At 39.0% G+C, this 17,999-nt stretch overlaps 1 protein-coding gene and 1 pseudogene across 2 annotated transcripts in view; one reads left to right on the top strand and one right to left on the bottom strand.

Annotated features, from left to right (window-relative positions):
* Positions 1–265: 265 nt before the first annotated feature.
* LOC110298494 (uncharacterized) overlaps positions 266–17,999 on the bottom strand; it is a 28,404-nt gene continuing 10,670 nt past the window's right edge. The window contains exons 2-6 of one of the 2 annotated variants that reach the window (XM_085841841.1): positions 15,372–15,609; positions 14,764–14,890; positions 13,812–13,892; positions 3,994–4,103; positions 266–3,567 (exon numbers count right to left, since the gene is read on the bottom strand). In XM_085841841.1, the coding sequence (XP_085697967.1) occupies positions 1,873–3,567; positions 3,994–4,103; positions 13,812–13,892; positions 14,764–14,890; positions 15,372–15,386 (2,028 nt within the window). In that variant the 5' untranslated portion in view covers positions 15,387–15,609 and the 3' untranslated portion in view covers positions 266–1,872. Of the gene's footprint in view, positions 3,568–3,993; positions 4,104–13,811; positions 13,893–14,763; positions 14,891–15,341; positions 15,610–17,999 lie in introns of both variants that reach the window. The other variant, XM_021167784.3, reaches the window with a different exon arrangement.
* On the top strand, positions 14,139–14,390 carry LOC110298496 (small ribosomal subunit protein eS27 pseudogene; annotated as a pseudogene).

The raw sequence follows: 17,999 nt of genomic DNA, 5'->3' as shown, positions 1-17,999 counted from the left end.
ACTCAGGCTGACCTCAAACTCAGAAATCTGCCTGCCACTGCCTCTGCCTCCCGAGTGCTGGGATTAAAAGCATGCGCCACCATGCCCAGCGTGACATCCAATTTTACCGTCCACATTCTATGTTCCACATCCATAAAAAAGCCCACAATTCCCCACTGTAATTTTATGAGATGTTTTTGTTGGAATTATCACTCATGGAATGGCTAACATTAATGATACCTTTCCAGTATAAAACAGGCATTCATTATCCCAAGACAGCAGTAAGTAAACATAAGCTCCAATTTCTTTATTCATAGTCGAGACAAAGAAGGTAATTTAACATTATAAACAATCTGTAACATAAACTTAAAGCTCAAATAGTATCAACAGTAATCTTTTCATCATATAAAAATATCCTGTTCCACTGAAATATACAAATATTATGCAACAGTTTTTACTTTCGATGGTTATGAGAAATCTTACTCAGGTACAAGTTCATACGTTTTAAATTATTACCAGTTTAGTCAAATATAACATGAATTCTATACCATTATTAGTAGTTGATTTTAGAAAAATTCTGTATGAAACATTAGTACATATGTAGTTCATTTTTGTTTGTCTTTTGGTTTTTGGTTTTGTTTTGTTTTTCGAGACAGGGTTTCTCTGTATAGCCCTGGCTGTCCTGGAACTCACTTTGTGGACAAGGCTGGCCTTGAACTCAGAAATCTGCCTGCCTCTGCTTCCCAAATGCTGGGATTAAAGGTGTGTGCCACCACCGCCCGGCATAGTTCATTTTCAAAGAAATTGTTTAGTGAATATATTAGTTAGTGGTTTTTTTTGCTGTGGAGAGACATCATAACTACAGTAACTCCTATAAAGGAAAATATTTTATTTTGGCTGACCTGCAGATTCAGAGTTTTTGTAAATTGTATTCATGGTGGGAAACATAATGGCATGCAGGCAGACATGGTGCTCTAGATAGCTGAGATTTCTACATTTGGATCAGCAGGCACCAGGAAGAAAGAATGACAGTGGGTTTCACTTGAGCATCTGAAACCTCAAGGCCCAATCCAATGACACACTTCTTCCAACAAAACCACACCTACTCCAACAAGGCCACACCCTCTAATGTCACTCCCTATATATCTGTGTATGCTATTTTCAGTCAAACCACCAGAGTGAATATAAGATGCATTTTCGGGTGTCTTAGTTAGGGTTTCCATTGCTGTGAAAAGATAACATGATCAAGGCAACTCTTAAAAGAACAACATTTAATCAAAGCTGGCTTACAGGTTCAGAGACTCAGAGCATAATCAAGGGAGAAAGTACAGCAGCGTCCAGGCAGATACGGCACAGGAGGAGCTGAGAGTTCTACATTTTGTTCAGGAGGCAAACAGTAGCAAACTGGCTCCCAGATGACTAGAAAGAGGGTCTCAAATCCTACCCCCACAGTGACACACTTCCTCCAGCAAGGCCACACCTATTCAAACAAGGCTACACCTCCTAGTTGTGTACTACTCCCTCAGCCAAGCATATTCAAACCACCACACTGGAAATTTTTTTCAAATTCAAACCAGTATAGGGATACATGATGTGACTCCAATATTGAAGAGTTGAACAGTGAGTGGTTAAAGACTTCCATCCATTCTTCATATTAAAAACAAAACAAAAACAAAACATACTTCTTGGGTGAACAATGTATCAGTAATTACCCTTGCTTTTGTCTGATGCTTAAATTTTATAATGTGTTCTAAATTTACAGCCTGTGGTAACGGACTTCAAACATTCTTTGCATTTGTAATGTTTGTTTCCAATATGGATTCCAGGGTGATCTATAAGATTTGAGAACCAAGTAATGGATTTTGAACATTCTTTACATCTGTAAAGACTCTCTCATGAATGAACTCTGTGATGTTTTTGGAGAGATGAGTCCTTAGCAAAAGATTTGCCACATTCTTTGCATTTGTAAGGTTTCTCTCCTGTATGGATTCTGCAGTGGCTTTGAAGATGTGAGCTCTGGGTAAAGGACTTGCCACAATCTGTGCATTTGTAAGGTTTCTCCCCTGTATGGATTCTATGGTGGGTTTTAAGAGTTGAGGCCTCAGCAAAAGACTTGCCACATTCTTTACATTTGTAAGGTTTCTCTCCAGTATGGATTTTGAGGTGGGTTTTAAGAGTTGAGCCCTCGGTAAAAGACTTGCCACATTCATTACATTTGTAAGGTTTCTCTCCAGTGTGGATTCTGTAGTGGGTCTTAAGAGTTGAACGCTGGGTAAAAGCCTTTCCACATTCTTCACACTTATAAGCTTTCTCTCCAGTATGGGTTTTGTGATGTTTTCGAAGACAGAAGCTCCTGGTAAAGGACTTGCCACAATCTGCACATTTGTAAGGTCTATCTCCAGTATGAATCCTGCTATGAGTTTCAAAATTTGATTGTTTGGCAAAGGATTTTCCACATTCTTTACATTTGTAGGGTTTCTCTCCTGTATGGATTCTGTGGTGGGATTTAAGAGATGAGCCCTCAGCAAAAGACCTGCCACAATCTTTACATTTGTAAGGTTTCTCTCCAGTATGAAACCTGTGATGAATTCGAAGAGAATAGCTGTGAGTAAAGGACTTGCCACATTCTTTACATTTATATGGTTTCTCACCAGTGTGGATTCTCTGATGAGCTTGCAGATATGAACCTGTAGTAAAAGATCTTTTACATATTTTACATTTATAAGGTTTTTCTCCAGTATGGATTGTATAATTCTCTCTGTGGCCTGAGAACTGAGAAAAGGACTTCCCACATTCTGTAGATTTGCATGGCGTTCCTCCAGGTTGAAGCATCTTAAGTCTACTGAGCCCTGAGGAGTTCCTGGAGCATTTCCCAGATTTCCTATGTTTTTGTTGAACAAAGGATCTCGGATGCCCAACAAGTTTCGAAGGAGAGGTTATCTCCAGTTTATATACTTTATATTTTTGAGTTTTCTCTCTAGTGTGGCTTGAATCATTTTGAGTCATATTTAAATATAAATTGAAGGATTTATCACTCCCCATAAACAGGCATGGTTTTCTTTGAATATCATTTACCTTATCCCTATCAATGCTTGGTGATTCAATAGAAATTTTGCTGTACTTATCATATCTCTGTCTGTTAAATTCTCCTCTAGCCTTAATTTCAGTACATTGACTACAATTTGAGGACTCATTTGCAATTTTATCCTGCTGGCTGCTTGTGGACAGCTTCTCTTGGCTACAGTCCTGCTGGTACAAAGGTGAGTGTGTGCACTGACCAGGGACATCCGTACATTTGTTATTATTGTAACAATTCTCCAGAAAACAATTACTTCTCTGTCCTTCACGAGGAGTTACATCTTGTTTATAGGTATTCCAGGAGTCGTTACCTTGGTAAGTGATCTCTGTACACTGACTGTTGTGGTTATTATGCAGTGCAGAGTCTGTAGTAAGGCCTTTATTATCTTCCTGATATCTGTGGCAGTATTCAGAAATACCTAACCAATGATGGCTTTCATGTCCTACTGGATTCTCATACACAGTCTTATGTTGATCTACATTGCAGTCCATGTCATTAGGTAGATTTACCTGTTGAGGAAGTTGTAAAGAATATTCAGTCAAATACTTCTCACTCTGATATCATTATGTGTTGTCCTGTGATATTAATCCCCTTTCCGTCACAGAATACTGAAATACTGCTTAATCCCATACTACATAAAAATATCTCAAAGATCATATGTAACCCCCCCCCCCGCCATGTTACTTCTCAGTGAATTCACACTTCTGTGAAGACTAAAGTTGTGTTTCAAAGACTGATGGGAGTGTTTTCCTAAAAGAGCCTCCCACTGTGAATGTGGATGTGGCCCAGAGTGAGCTAGCTGTGTGAGGAGAAGACTGAGTTTCTTTATCTCCCCTGTCAGGAATGTCAGCAGTGGGAGTTGCATACAGATCAGATCCATCATCCCAGAACTCATGCTCTTCACTGTCACCTCTACATTCCCAGAACTTCCTTACGTGTAACTTTCCAAGCCTGGAACTTCCAAATTGTCCTGGTCCTTCTCTCTGGGCGGATTCTTGTTTGCTCTCTATTTTGAACAGCTCCTTGTTATGAAAGCAAGACAGGACTGGAAGAAATGAAAGAAAATCATTATTTCACTTTGTGGGCTTCCATGAAAATAATATAGAAACATGATGCAAAAAGGTACACCACTACAAGGACTGTGCCAAGATGATCTCACCCAACCTTCAGCTATTCTGCTGTCAGGAAACAAGTGTGCTGAACATGATGGATGCAAGAGGATATCACATGGAGACATAGCATATAATTTGTAATAAACGGAAAGGCTGGCCTGAACTCTGTAGTGTAACAGACAATTCATACAGAATTGCGCCATGGTGAACACTGAAACTATTATTCGGTAATAAAAACAGTCTCTTCACTTTGAAAGTAAATTGTCAGATTGGTCATAAAATAACTTTCTAAACACACAAGGAATAAAATTAAAAATGAATAACTACAACATAGTTATTCTAGAATAGATTCTTAGTTTTAGATTAAGCATTTAGATTAAGCAATGTTTCACAACATGTCAGATTATCCAATATACTTGAAAACACTGAGTAACTAGGAAAACAAAGAGAACATGTGAAACAAATAAGACATACAAGGCCATGGAAGTTAGTGGACACAATGACACAAGTTTCAAAATCTCCAAATAATAGTATTTTAGGACAGCTCAGTTTTTCAGATACCAAGAACTTTTTTTAAAAAAAATTAGAAAAGCTCTTCTGTGTATTCAATGCACACTGCAATGTAGAACTCAATTTAACATAACATATAAGAAAGCAGAGTTTATATGTGTAAATATACATATTATGTAAATGTAATTTTACGGCTTACCGGTGAGATAGCTCAGCAGGGAAGAGCACTGACTGTTCTTCCAGAGGTCCTGAGTTCAAATCCCAGCAACCACATGGTGGCTCACAACCACCTGTAATGAGATCTGATGCTCTCTTCTAGTGCGTCTGAAGACAGCTACAGTGTACTTATGTATAATAATAAATAAATCTTTGATCCAGAGCAAGCAGGAACTAAGCGAGCAGGGCCAACCAGAGCAAGAAGAGGTCCTAAAAATCCAATTCCCAACAACCATCTGTACAGCTACAGTGTACTCACATAAATAAATCTTTTAAAAAAGAGGAACTCTATTTCCCCTTCCTTTCCTGCCTAGAGCTCATCCAGACACTCTCCATGAAACTCTACCAAGTGTATCCTCAAGATAACCTCCTTTTCTTATTGTCACACATACACACACAGTGCACATACACACGTGCACAAATATATAAATAAAAACTTTTAGTAAGCCTTTGTAGTTTATGTGCATATGGGTTCAGGGCAGGCCACTGAGTATTAAAACAATGACTAACAGTGCTCAGCCCTGAGAGAGGCTAATTTTCCATCTCCTAGCAGTCATTAGTTACTCAGTTCTTTCACTAGGACAAGACATAGACAGATGACATGAACTGGAAAACAAAACAACAAGAAGGGACTTCATTTCTGGAAGTACAGAAGTCAATATAGAATGAAAATGAGGTTGTCTGATAGTCCCTCAAGTAAATATTTTTATCTTATTATATATATAAAATTCAATTTACCTATATAATTTATTATTATATATTTATATGTTACATTATTATATATGTTTTATTTTATATTTGTGTGAAACTCTACACACTACATATGTGAGATATATGAAATTATGCCCCTTGGGCACACAATAGTCTCCAAAAGAACTACAGACTGTCAATAACCCAAGTACCAGGTATGAGAAACCTCATTCAAATTTTTTTGTATAATCACTATCTGAAAATAAGGATGATTTCACTTTTTTCCCTTCCAATCTCTATCATTTTAAACTCCCCCAAGTTGTTTTAGACCAATACTTAATTCTTCAGCAATGGGGGCTGGTGAGATGGCTCAGCAGGTAAGAACACTGACTACTCTTCCAAAGGTCCTGAGTTCAAATCCCAGCAACCACATGGTGGCTCACAACCACCCATAATGAGATCTGACACCCTCTTCTGATCTGTCTGAAGACAGCTACAGTGTACTTATTTATAATAATAAATAAATCTTTGGGCTGGAGCGAGCGGAGTTGACTGGAGCAAGCAGAGGTCCTAAATTCAATTCCTAGCAACTACGTGAAGGCTCATAACCATCTGAACAGCTACAGTGTACTCATATACATTAAATAAATAAATAAATAAATAAATAAATAAATAAATAAATAAATAAATGAGTCTTTTGTTAAAAAAGGCTTCAGCAGTGTAGAAGCAGTGAAGATGGACAGAGGGGATAACATTGTTTGTTCCTGATGATCTAATGATGGGTATGGACAGAAGGGGCATCCTTGTTGGTTCCTGGCTTTAGAGAGACAGTTTGAGGTTCTCTCAATTTAGAATAATTTTGGATCTGGATCTACATTTTCTAATATGTAGATATGCTGCCCATGTCCCTAATATCTCCCAGACATTCGTCATGAAGGAATGTTGTATTTTTTCAAAGGTCATTTCTCCATCTAATGAGGTGATTATGGGTTTTTTGCCTTATAGTGTGTGTCTCTAGTAGGTGTAAGAGACAAAAAAAAAAAAAAAATCTTTGTGTTCAGAGATTAGTATTAGAGAAACCTAGAATGTTCAACACCTATGGAGGAAACACATAACTTGCTATGAGCCCATAACACTGGAGACACCCAGACGGCTGGTGAAATTTGTACTGTGTGGGCAAGGCCAAGGATCCATCCTTCCCCAAACACTTACTGTGAGCTTGTCTATAGATAGATAGATAGATAGATAGATAGATAGATAGATAGATAGATAAAATCTTTATGGGAGGTATCACATGAAGTCAATCTAAAGAACCCATCTTTACAAGAGGATGTCACAATGTCACATATGCTTTACAAAGAGTTTCGATGTGGTCATGTCTAAAGCTTCATTGTGCACACGGGATATAGTTAATTATCACCAGGAAAAACATCACCCGATTTTGTTGTGCGTAAAATAAACTATTTAGGGTCAGGCCAACAAAGTTTGAATCAACACCAGCTCTATTCTACTAGCCTAGGTGGTTGCAGAGACTCCTGCAAATGGCATCCAAAGTGCAGGGCAAGGCCCTCACCAAAGGTAAGAAAGAACAAAAATGCTTTTAGTAAAAGTGGCTAGTTCTATCACCAAGAAGAATCACAAAGGTGAGAGAGAAATAGGACATATTGAAATTTCAGTATTCCTTGGAATTCCCCTATTTTTGTAATTCATGAAAAGCCCAAAATATATTTTAACTGTTACATGACTTCTGAGGCATAAACACTACTATAAAAAGAATGAGAGCTTCCCAGCCAAGACTCCCATCCTACTAGGATTCCTGAGTGATATCAGATTTAGGATTCTGTCAAATATTTAAACAACAAATTTTAAAAGAAAAGGGCCATACAGTCACCCAATTCACCACATACTAGGCTGCATTTAGCTATCTCGGTCTCAAATGCGTTCACGTTAAAGGCTGATGAGACCTTTTCCGCTGCCCCAAACCATTTTACACTAAAGCAGAAACAGTCTAAAATATATTAGAAATGGAAAGATTAGAAAATAATATATGGCTGGGCAGTGGTGGCGCACGCCTTTAATCCCAGCACTCGGGAGGCAGAGGCAGAGGCAGGAGGATTTCTGAGTTCGAGGCCAGCCTGGTCTACAAAGTGAGTTCCAGGACAGCCAGGACTACACAGAGAAACACTGTCTCAGAAAAGAAAAAAAAAAAAAAACCAGAAAATAATATATGGAAAATAAAACAGATGCCCTCTAAGTATCAGGGAGAGGCAATATTTGTGTCTTTCCAGAAAATGAAGTCCTAAATGGCATCTGCCCTACGCCTCCAACCACGACACTATCCTGGAGATCAGCAGTCTAATAAAGCATAGGAAGAAGACAGACTATAAAGAGGATCCAACCTAAGAGGAAGAGTAAGCCGATGGCTTGGGAAGACAAAAAGGACAAAAGACTACTCATCCCAAAACTATGCTTTTTTATTTACTGGCTATATTACATGATAATACTCAGCTTGTCAATAAAAACTCCATTTTTTTTTTTTTTGAGTCATGGGGGTGGGGGTAAAGGCATTCGTATAAAAGGAAATAGTATGATGTTGTTTTTTAAATGCTAAGGGGTTGTTTTTATGTTTTTTTAATTATCAATCACAGGAGTGATTACTGATATACTAATACAAGATGAAACATGGCTGTATAATTAATAAAACTACTAAAATCAAATATGTTAGCAGAAATTATCCAAGAGATGGGCAAAGTAAAAACCATCATTTAAAAAAACAAAAAAGAGTTAATATTGATTATGTGTTTTTCAAGTATAATCTTGGTTGTCAACAATTTTCTGGCATGTGTTCCTTTATGCATTAGATTTCTTTCATATTACTGAAGGTCAAATTAATGATTTCCATCAATAGATAAAATCTTTCAAGTGACCTTTAAGTAACTGTTGTGGTAAAGACAGCGTTCCCCATGGGCTGGAGAGATGGCTCAGCAGTTAAGAGCACTGACTGCTCTTCCGAAGGTCCTGAATTCAAATCCCAGCAACCACATCGTGGCTCACAACCATCTGTAATGAGATCTGACACCCTCTTCTGGAGTGTCTGAAAACAACTATAGTATACTTAGATATAATAAATAAATAAATCTTTAAAAAAAAAAAAGACAGCGTTCCCCTTTCCATAGTCCTATTAGATATTCATATAATTCTATTACATTTGCCTACAGAGACTACCCATTGCAGGCAATGCATTTAACCTTGACATCTATTATAACCACAATTTTCTCTTTAAAAAATAGGGGGATGGATATATAGGAAGCAAGATCTTTGTGCTCACAGATAAGCATTAGGGGAAATTCCAAAGTTAAATACACAGGTGTTTCTTCAAAGTAAGGAATGTAGAACTTGTTATCCACCTAGAAGGCTGAGAACAGAGGAGGTGAATAGCCTTGTGACATTTGCAGCCTTGTGGCTAAAACCACAGGGGTCCTACTCTTATTATAAACATCCATTCTCAATTAATCTATAGAACTCAACCTTATGGAAGATGACCCACTTATTTTAAAAAGAATTTCAATATAATCACGGCTAACCTTTATTTACCTCACTTTGTGTTTACTGTTCACACAGGATTGAATAAAGTAATTATAACCAAGAAAGTGTTCACAAGTTTTGCAGTGTTTAACTGAACCTAAAAACAAAACAAAACAAAACAAAATAAAGCAAAAAAAAAAAAAAAAAAAAAAAAAAAAAAAAACTACTCCAGGTCAAGACTCCTAAAGTTAGAATCAATACCCTATTGTAGTTGTATAAATAACAAAGTTAATTCGGAATCCTTGCAAATATTCACCAGTTTCTATATGCAAAAGAACACCTTCTGCATTTTTGGAGTCAGAATTATATTAATATATTCTGGAAAATGAATAGAACCATGAGAATATCATTTAGTTCTGATTTTAGAACTGAAGTAATGGGCTGTGAATTGCTTTCTTATATTTCCTGACTCATAACCTGTCATTCCTAATTCACTGACATATGTATAAAAAAAAATAGGCCACAAAGGGGATTCTAAGTTGGTTCCTTCTGGCGGACATGAAGGAGAATCTTCCACAGGCTTTGATTCTGGTGATTACCAAAGTCTTTCCCCCTGGATTCTACACGGCATTCCTCCAGCCTCCGCTTACTTTTCTTTTCTTTTTTTAAGATTTATTTATTTATTATATGTAAGTACACTGTAGCTGTCTTCAGACACACTCCAAAAGAGGGCATCAGATCTCATTACAGATGGTTGTGAGCTACCATGTGGTTGCTGGGATTTGAACTCAGGACCTTTGGAAGAGCAGTCAGTGCTCTTAACCACTGAATCATCTCTCCAGACCACCCCCCCACCCCCACCCCTTACTCTTCATAGCCTGTCTGCCCCACGGAGATCTGAGTCCAAATTTCTGTATTTAAAATATTTACTTTTGTATATGTGTGTACATGTTCACACAGGAGGGTGTACGTGTGCCATGGAGCAACAGGCCTGCAATGTGGAAGTATAACTTGAAATATAACCTTCATTCCCTGAAATTGCTTTTAGCCACTTTATTTGCCACAGCAACAGAATAGAACCAGGGTACCTTGATTAGTCACAATATCCCAGGCTTTCTGAACAAAGAGGGATCTTCAGATAGCTTTGCACTACTATTTTAGAACCCTGTCCAGAAAACACATGTAGCACAAATTAAAAGAAGATCTTCCCACATCTAAAAAAAAAAATTAATAGTGGGTTTTCTCACTTCACATAATCTCACTAAGATACCTCTCTCACAGTTATAGGCAGCAGTATGGATATTGCCACCTTCAGTGGAAGAGCCTTCCAACATCAATCATCAATCCACACAAACTCTCATAGACAGAGCAACCAGTCATTTTGATGAGAGCATACCCTCAATTGAGACTACCTCAGATGGCTGTAGGCATTCAAATATATGAGACTTTGGGGCCATTCTCAGTCAAACTACATTCACTAGCCTCCATTGGCTTATAGCCCTATAATAATTCAAAAAACATAATTTTTGCTATCATAATTATAGTCAGTTCAATTTCCAAAGTCCCCATCATCTGTAACAGTCTCAACAATGTCTAAAAGTCCAAAGTTCAAAGTCTTTTCTGAGACTCAAGGCAATCTCTTAACTGTAACCTGCTGTGAAATCAAAACAAATGCAGATCACATACTGTCAACAATCAATGGCACAGGACATATATTACCATTCCAGAAGGGACGAAAGGGATCATGATGAGGACATACTGGACCCAAACAGGAATGAAAACAAGCAGGGAAAACACCAAATCTAACATTCCTCAGCTGATGATAAAGCACAATTCAGAATTGCAAATCTTATAGCTTTGTTGACTGCAACACATGTCTCTCTTAGCCTGGTTCCACACGAAGTCTGCAGCTCTCTTCAGTGGGTATTGCATAATTCTGGGATCTCCAACATCTTGGGAGTCTCCAATACTTCAACTTTACAGTTTCTTGCAAAGGCCTCTCTCTCTGAGCCTCCATGCAGGACACCTCTTACACAGACCTGAGCTCAATAGCTTTTCCTAACCATGAGAGGAGATTCAAATCCTTCTTTGTATCATTGTCTCTAAAGCCAAAATCACATGTCCCATACTGCCAGGTTCTTTTGACGGCTAGGATGGGAACTTGGCCCCTTGTTCAAATAAATTTTCATCAGCATTTTGTTTTCTCTGCTTAAACAATATTTTTAACCCCTTTACACAAGTAGATAGTTTAGCTGGGTGGGGTCTTGCCCCAAAGTCACTATTCCCTTCATTCTTTATTTATGTATATGAGTACACTGTAGCTACTATGTGGTTGCTGGGATTTGAACTCAGGACCTTTGGAAGAGCAGTCAGTGCCCTTAACCGCTGAGCCATCTCTCCAGCCCCTATTCCCTTCATTCTTTTATTTAGCATCAGGCTTTTCTTTAAACGTCTCATCTTTGTCAACTAGGACCTAGCACCATTATATTTTCTGGTGCTCCCTTTCTCATCTACTGTACATTTATTTTTTTTCCTTGCTCAGGTCACTTCTCTTCATTATTGGTATGCATTGGAGTGACCACAAATTATAGGTTGCCTTGAAATCTCCTCTGCCTTTGCCATTAAGTCAAAATTCTTCAATTCAGCCTCAGAAAGGTTTTTGGACAAGGGCAGAAAGTAGATGTATTCTTCACCAAAATGTAATAGTAACTATTTCTACAGAATCTACTTAATATGCTTCTCAGAAACCTCCTAAGCTATGTTGCCCTTAGTACCACTGTGTTCCATGCTCCTGTTAGTGTGGCCAATCAGGCCCTGGTTGTCAAATTCAACTGCTTTCCTAATTCAGACCCCAAAGTCTACATTCCACCAACAAGCAGCATAGGCAGGCCTGTCACAGCAATAACAAATTCTTGGTACTAACTTCTGTCTTGGTTATTGTTCTATTGATATGAAGTGTCACTATGACCACGGTACTCTAGTTAAGGAAAACATGTAACTGGGGCTTCTTTACAGTTTGAGAGCTTTAATCAACTATCAAGGCAGGGAACATGGTGGCATGTCAGCAGGTATGATGCTGAAGAAGCTGAGAATTCTACCTACAGATCCACAGGATGCTGGGAGAGGGATGCTGGTGCTGGCTTGGGCGTTTGAAGCTTCAAAGCCTATCCCCAGTGACACACTTCCTCCAAGAAGGCCACACCTCCTAATCCTTCTCATGTACTGCTACTCCCTGGTGGCTAAGCATTGAAATACATGAGCCATGAGGGCCATTCTTATTCAAACCTTCAGACTACACAAAAGATACCTAGGTGAGTTGGAACAGAGATACCGGATACTGTTGATAAAGACTCAGAACCTGAAACTAGATTGGTCCTAGGCCCTAGGTAAAAAGATACTAGAATTTTGCTAAATGAACATGGCAATGATTCTTAATGACATGCCATTATACACAGAGATCTGTGCATCTCTCAACCTTCACCAGTGCAAAGAATGAGAAACTTTAGAGCACTTAGACCTATATCGCCTGTCGTTATCCCAACCCTTCAATCAAGGATTTAGGTCCCATGCATAAGAAGCAGCAGAAAAGCCGGGCGTGGTGGCGCACGCCTTTAATCCCAGCACTCGGGAGGCAGAGGCAGGCGGATTTCTGAGTTCAAGGCCAGCCTGGTCTACAAAGTGAGTGCCAGGACAGCCAGGACTACACAGAGAGACCCTGTCTCGAAAAAAACCAAAAAAAAAAAAAAAAAAAGAAGCAGCAGAAAGACTGTAAAGACAAAAGGTGGTGGATAACGCTCAAGAAAAAGCATTTTCCAGACACAGCAGGACTAATGAGCACATATACTCACTGAGATTATGACAGCATATGCAAGACCTGTACAAGCTCAAGACTGAGAAACTCACAGCGCAGAGAAGGAAAAATAGGTGCAAACTCCCTCTCCTAGCCAAGCACCTATTTGAAATCCATAGGTTGTGTGAAAGGGAAGATCAGTATTCGTCAGAGGAATGACACTGGGTATATTAGCCACAATTAAGCCTCAGGTGCAAGAGCATTTTTCCAACAGAAAAGCAAATCGTTGGTCTTTTATGATTGTTCAGTCTTGTTTTCATTTTTGAGAAAGAGGAAGAGTGCATGTGAGAGAGAAAACATGATGTTGGGTCAGCGTGGGTGAAGGCATGTAGACGGGGAGAGGAGAAAATATATATGACATATTATGATATATATGAAAAAAAAACCTAAGCAAACAAATCAGCACTGGACCTCTGCAGACAAATACAACATGGTAAAACACACAATACACATTGCCAAATTGGTACTATGATACTCTATTTTAACTCAACACTATTTGGATAAAATGAGAAATAATGTAATTCCACTGTGCATTACATTCTGGATACATTATTTAAGTATCATTTCTAGAAAGGTGATAGGGTAATATCTCTACAAGTTAAGATTACTACTTGAATTAGAACCACCATAAGGGGCTGGTGAGATGGCTCAACGGTTAAGAACGCCAACTGCTCTTCCAAAGGTTCTGAGTTCAAATCCCAGCAACCACATGGTGGCTCACAACCATCCGTAACAAAATCTGATGGCCTCTTCTGGAGTGTCTGAAGACAGCTACAGTGTACTCACATATAATAAATATTAAAAAAAAAAAAAAAGAAACACCATAAGACATTGTTTCATTACAAATTACCTGGTTCTATGCCTTTTGCAATGGAGGGTTCTTCATTTTGTTCAAGACAGGTGAGTAGCTCTGGTTTTGATATTGAAAGACCTGTGTATTTGAAGAAACAAACAACACCTTTTTAAAATTATGATAATTAAAGCTGGCTTTCCCACACTGGGTTGTACCTAGTGCATAAGAGAAAACAGGATGGGAAATACACAAGTGAATTTCTAATTGTTATTTGCTGACAAGTATTTTAGACGTTCCTGAAATATATTTGAGCTTTTGTATATATTTATTCTCCTTTAAACCAACACATGAGCTTTCCGGTGGTGACGACCTCCCTATGAGAACATGCCTCTCACAAAGGATCTCCTTCATTCCTTTCCAGAAGAGAAGAGGAAACAAAAGAAAAAGCGCCTGGTGCAGAGCCCCAATTCCTACTCTATGGATGTGAAATGCCCAGGATGCTATAAAATCACCACGGTTTTTAGCCATGCACAAATGGGAGTCTTGTGTGTTGGCTGCTCCACTGTCCTCTGTCAGCCTACAGGTGGAAAAACAAGGTTGACAGAGGGATGCTTCTTCAGGAGTAGGCAGCACTGAAAGCCCCTGATTGAAGATGAGTGAGAACCTTCCCAATAAACACATTTTGGATATACAAAAAAAAAAAAAAAAAACAAAAAACAAAAATTAACACATGAAAAAACACAAATGTTAAAATCAACTTTTACAGTCAGATACACACATTATGTGCTACTAAATGTCAGATACATATAAATGCACTACTAAATTGAAGGATTTTACTAAATGTAAGCACAAGGTAGACTGGTTTCAAATGTTTGTATAAACAAGACAATCAGCACTGTCTAGGACAGACTGAGAGCTGAGACTCAGACAATGGACAGATACAAATAGTAAACACATTTGATAGACACTGTAGAATGAAGTAGAAATCCCAAAAGAAAACTATTCTCACCCACAGAGACCAGGATGCTGTAGATCTCTAACATGACATCTCTATACAAAGTCCGCTGAGCAGAGTCCAGGCATTCCCACTCCTCCTGGGAGAATTCTATGGCCACGTCTTTGAAAGTTAACAGACCCTGAAATGAAAATTAACATTTCCTCTTATGTCTTATGTCCACTGGTTTAGTCATTACCAAGTGAATGAAATTAAGGTAACTACAAAATTTGTTCTGTTATCAGTAATCAATACACATTTTTCTAAAGTTATGATGTGAGACAGAGGACATTTTGACTTGTCTAGAAAAACCCTCAGGCCCTCAGATGAAAGTTCAGGAGCAGGAGCATCTCCTCAGTGATAAACAATCACCCACATCCTTCTCTGCAGCAGTTAGCATCTACATTCATCTGATACCACAAGGTTTGTAAATACTTCAGGCCATGCATTCCTGGAGAGAAATAATGATCAAGAAAGAAGAGACGGAGAAACAAGTGGCTGCACACAGTTGACAATATTTAAAGGGTTAATATTTGGAATTATCAGAATAATGAAAAGGACAAAGAGAGGACAACGATAATAATAGGACCCACGTTAGTCCTATCTTTAGGGAGTTGGAGGACCTGGTGACCACCCATCTCTGTTATCTCCTGGAGCCTTCTTCAGATGGGTGTGGTGGGTCCATAGGATGATACTGACGACCTTCACTGCTGTAGAGGTGGTGAGGACCACAGGTTATGGGCTTTTCTGTGCTGGCTCCAGGTTGGGATCATCTTCACCCACATAAGGACATCAGGATGGAAGTGTGGACAAGCTCAGACATGGGTAAGGGCACAGCATCTTGAAACATCTGTTTAGTGTCTATAAGGAATTGAGAAAATGGTTAGTAATTTCTACCTCCTGAACTTCTCTACATGGGGCACACCTGGCCTTTAATTGGACAAAAGGGAGGAAGCTGGTCTAATTGTTACCAGCCTAAAGGAAATACTCAGTTTATCCAGGACTTGGGACAAAAATTATCTTAATATTGCACATTCCTGGGTCTATTCTATATTTAAAGGCTGTAGCACCTCTATCTCCCTACGACTACACCCGCAGACTGGAAAGCAGGGACCAAAACTGACTTCACTTGATACCCTGTGCCTCAGCAGACAGGCAGAAACCATGAATGCCTGCAGAGAGATAAAATTAAGTTCTTCCTTTCCTACACTGAGGTGGCTTCTTCTTCCAGCAGATGATGGGGGATGTCTCTCTATACCTGGCAAAGTGGCTGCATGACCAGCTTTAACCTAACACAGGCTTGGTGGCATTTAAAATGGACACTGAGCACTGTCCAGCAGAAGCCTTAGTGACCCTTCCCTCATTTATTATTTGTCTGAGATGCTTAATTAAAACAAAATCAATTTCTCTACTTGGCCAGAAACTGTAGGCTAGCCATATAACACCCACTCCAATCCCAGACCTTAACTGATGCCACAGTGGAAACACCCTCCTGGCCTTTAAACACAACACAAACGCAGCACCACCTGCCAAAAACAAATGCAAAGACCTAATCCATCAAAGTCCTTAGTTCTGGGAAAGACTAAATGTAACTTTCATTTTTGGCGTGTGTAGTGAGTTCTGCTTCTGTTTAACTATTCTTGCTAACTGAAGTGTCAACAAAGGATGTGGCTTTGTGCTTAGAAGCTCACCCTGAAAAAGGGTCAGGAATACACTTGGATCCAAAATACTCAGTGGAGTCATCAGATGTTAATAGATGCTTTCTACTGTCTTTTTTTTTTGGTTTTAGGTTTTTGGTTTTTTTGAGACAGGGTTTCTCTGTATAGCCCTGGCTGTCCTGGAACTCACTTTGTAGACCAGGCTGGCCTCGAACTCAGAAATCCACCTGCCTCCCAAGTGCTGGGGTTAAAGGCGTGAGCCACCACGCCCGGCCCGACTTTCTACTGTCTTAATCCATATCACAGGAGACTTCTCTGGTGAACACTACACAACAGATCAGCTAAAGGTAATTCTCACACTGGTAATGGGACCTAGATGCCTTGGGACTAGAAGCCTACTTGATCAAGGTGGGTGATGTGTTTGATGTGTCCCTGAATTTGTTTTGTGAGTATTTTATTGAATATTTTTATATCAATGTTCATAAGGAAAATTGGCCTGCAGTTCCCTTTCCTTGTGGAGTCTTTTTGTGGTTTGAGTATCAGGGTGACTGTGGCCTCAGAAAAAGTTTGGCAATATTCCGTCTGTTTCTTTTGTAGAATAGTTTCAGGAATATAGGTACTAGCTCTTCTTAAAAAGTGTGGTAGAAATCCGCACTAAAACCTTCTATCCCTGGGCTTTTGGGTTTCAAGACTTTTGAAGGCTGCTTTTATTGACTTAGGAGTTATAAGATTGTATAGTTTACCTGATCTTGGTTTAACTTTGGTAAGTGGTAGCTATCTAGAAAATCACCATTTCTTTTAGATTCCCCAATTTTGTGGAGTACAAGCTTTTGAAAGACAAGACATGGCTGCTCACTCTCTCCCTATATATTCACCATAGTACTTGAAGCTCTAGCTAGAGCAACAAGACAACTAAAGGAGATCAAGGGAATACAAAATGGAAAGAAAGAAATCAAAGTATCACTATTCATAGATGATATCGTAGTATACGTGAGCGACTCCAAAAATTCAACCAGAAAACTCCTACACTTGATAAACACCTTCAGCAAAGTGGTTGGATACAAAATTAAATCAAAAAACTCAATAGCTCTCCCGTATATAAATAATAGATAGGCTGAGAAAGAAGTTACGGAAACTACACCCCTTACAATAGCCAAAAATAATATAAATTATCTTGGTGTAACTCTAACCAAGCAACTGAAAGACCTGTATGACAAGACCTTCAAGTCTCTGAAGGAAGAAATTAAAGAAAATATCTGAACACAGAAAGAATATGCCATGCCACACCCCCTGGCCTTCCTCTTCCCTCTTCAGTGTGCCCCGGCACTAAACTTAAGCCAACACACCCTGCTCAACCATAGGCCATGCCTGACACATGTCCAGGTAGGTTGACCATAAACTTTATCCATCCCATTTCCCCAAACCTAATAATCCTCACTGTCACTCCTAGTACTATAACAAATCATTGCCCCGGGCTCCTCTTCCCCCAGCCTCCAACAAAAACAATCACTCCCAATGAACACAGCAGCTGAACAGGCCAATAAAACAGGCAACACAAAGCAATGCACTCTTTGCAGACAGGAGACAGAAACC

Source organism: Mus caroli, unplaced genomic scaffold, assembly GCF_978045245.1.
Source record: "Mus caroli unplaced genomic scaffold, Mus_caroli_1 scaffold_8, whole genome shotgun sequence".
Lineage (NCBI taxonomy): Eukaryota > Metazoa > Chordata > Mammalia > Rodentia > Muridae > Mus > Mus caroli.
Note: the sequence above shows the minus strand (reverse complement) of the source record. Positions and strands in the feature narration are given on the sequence as shown.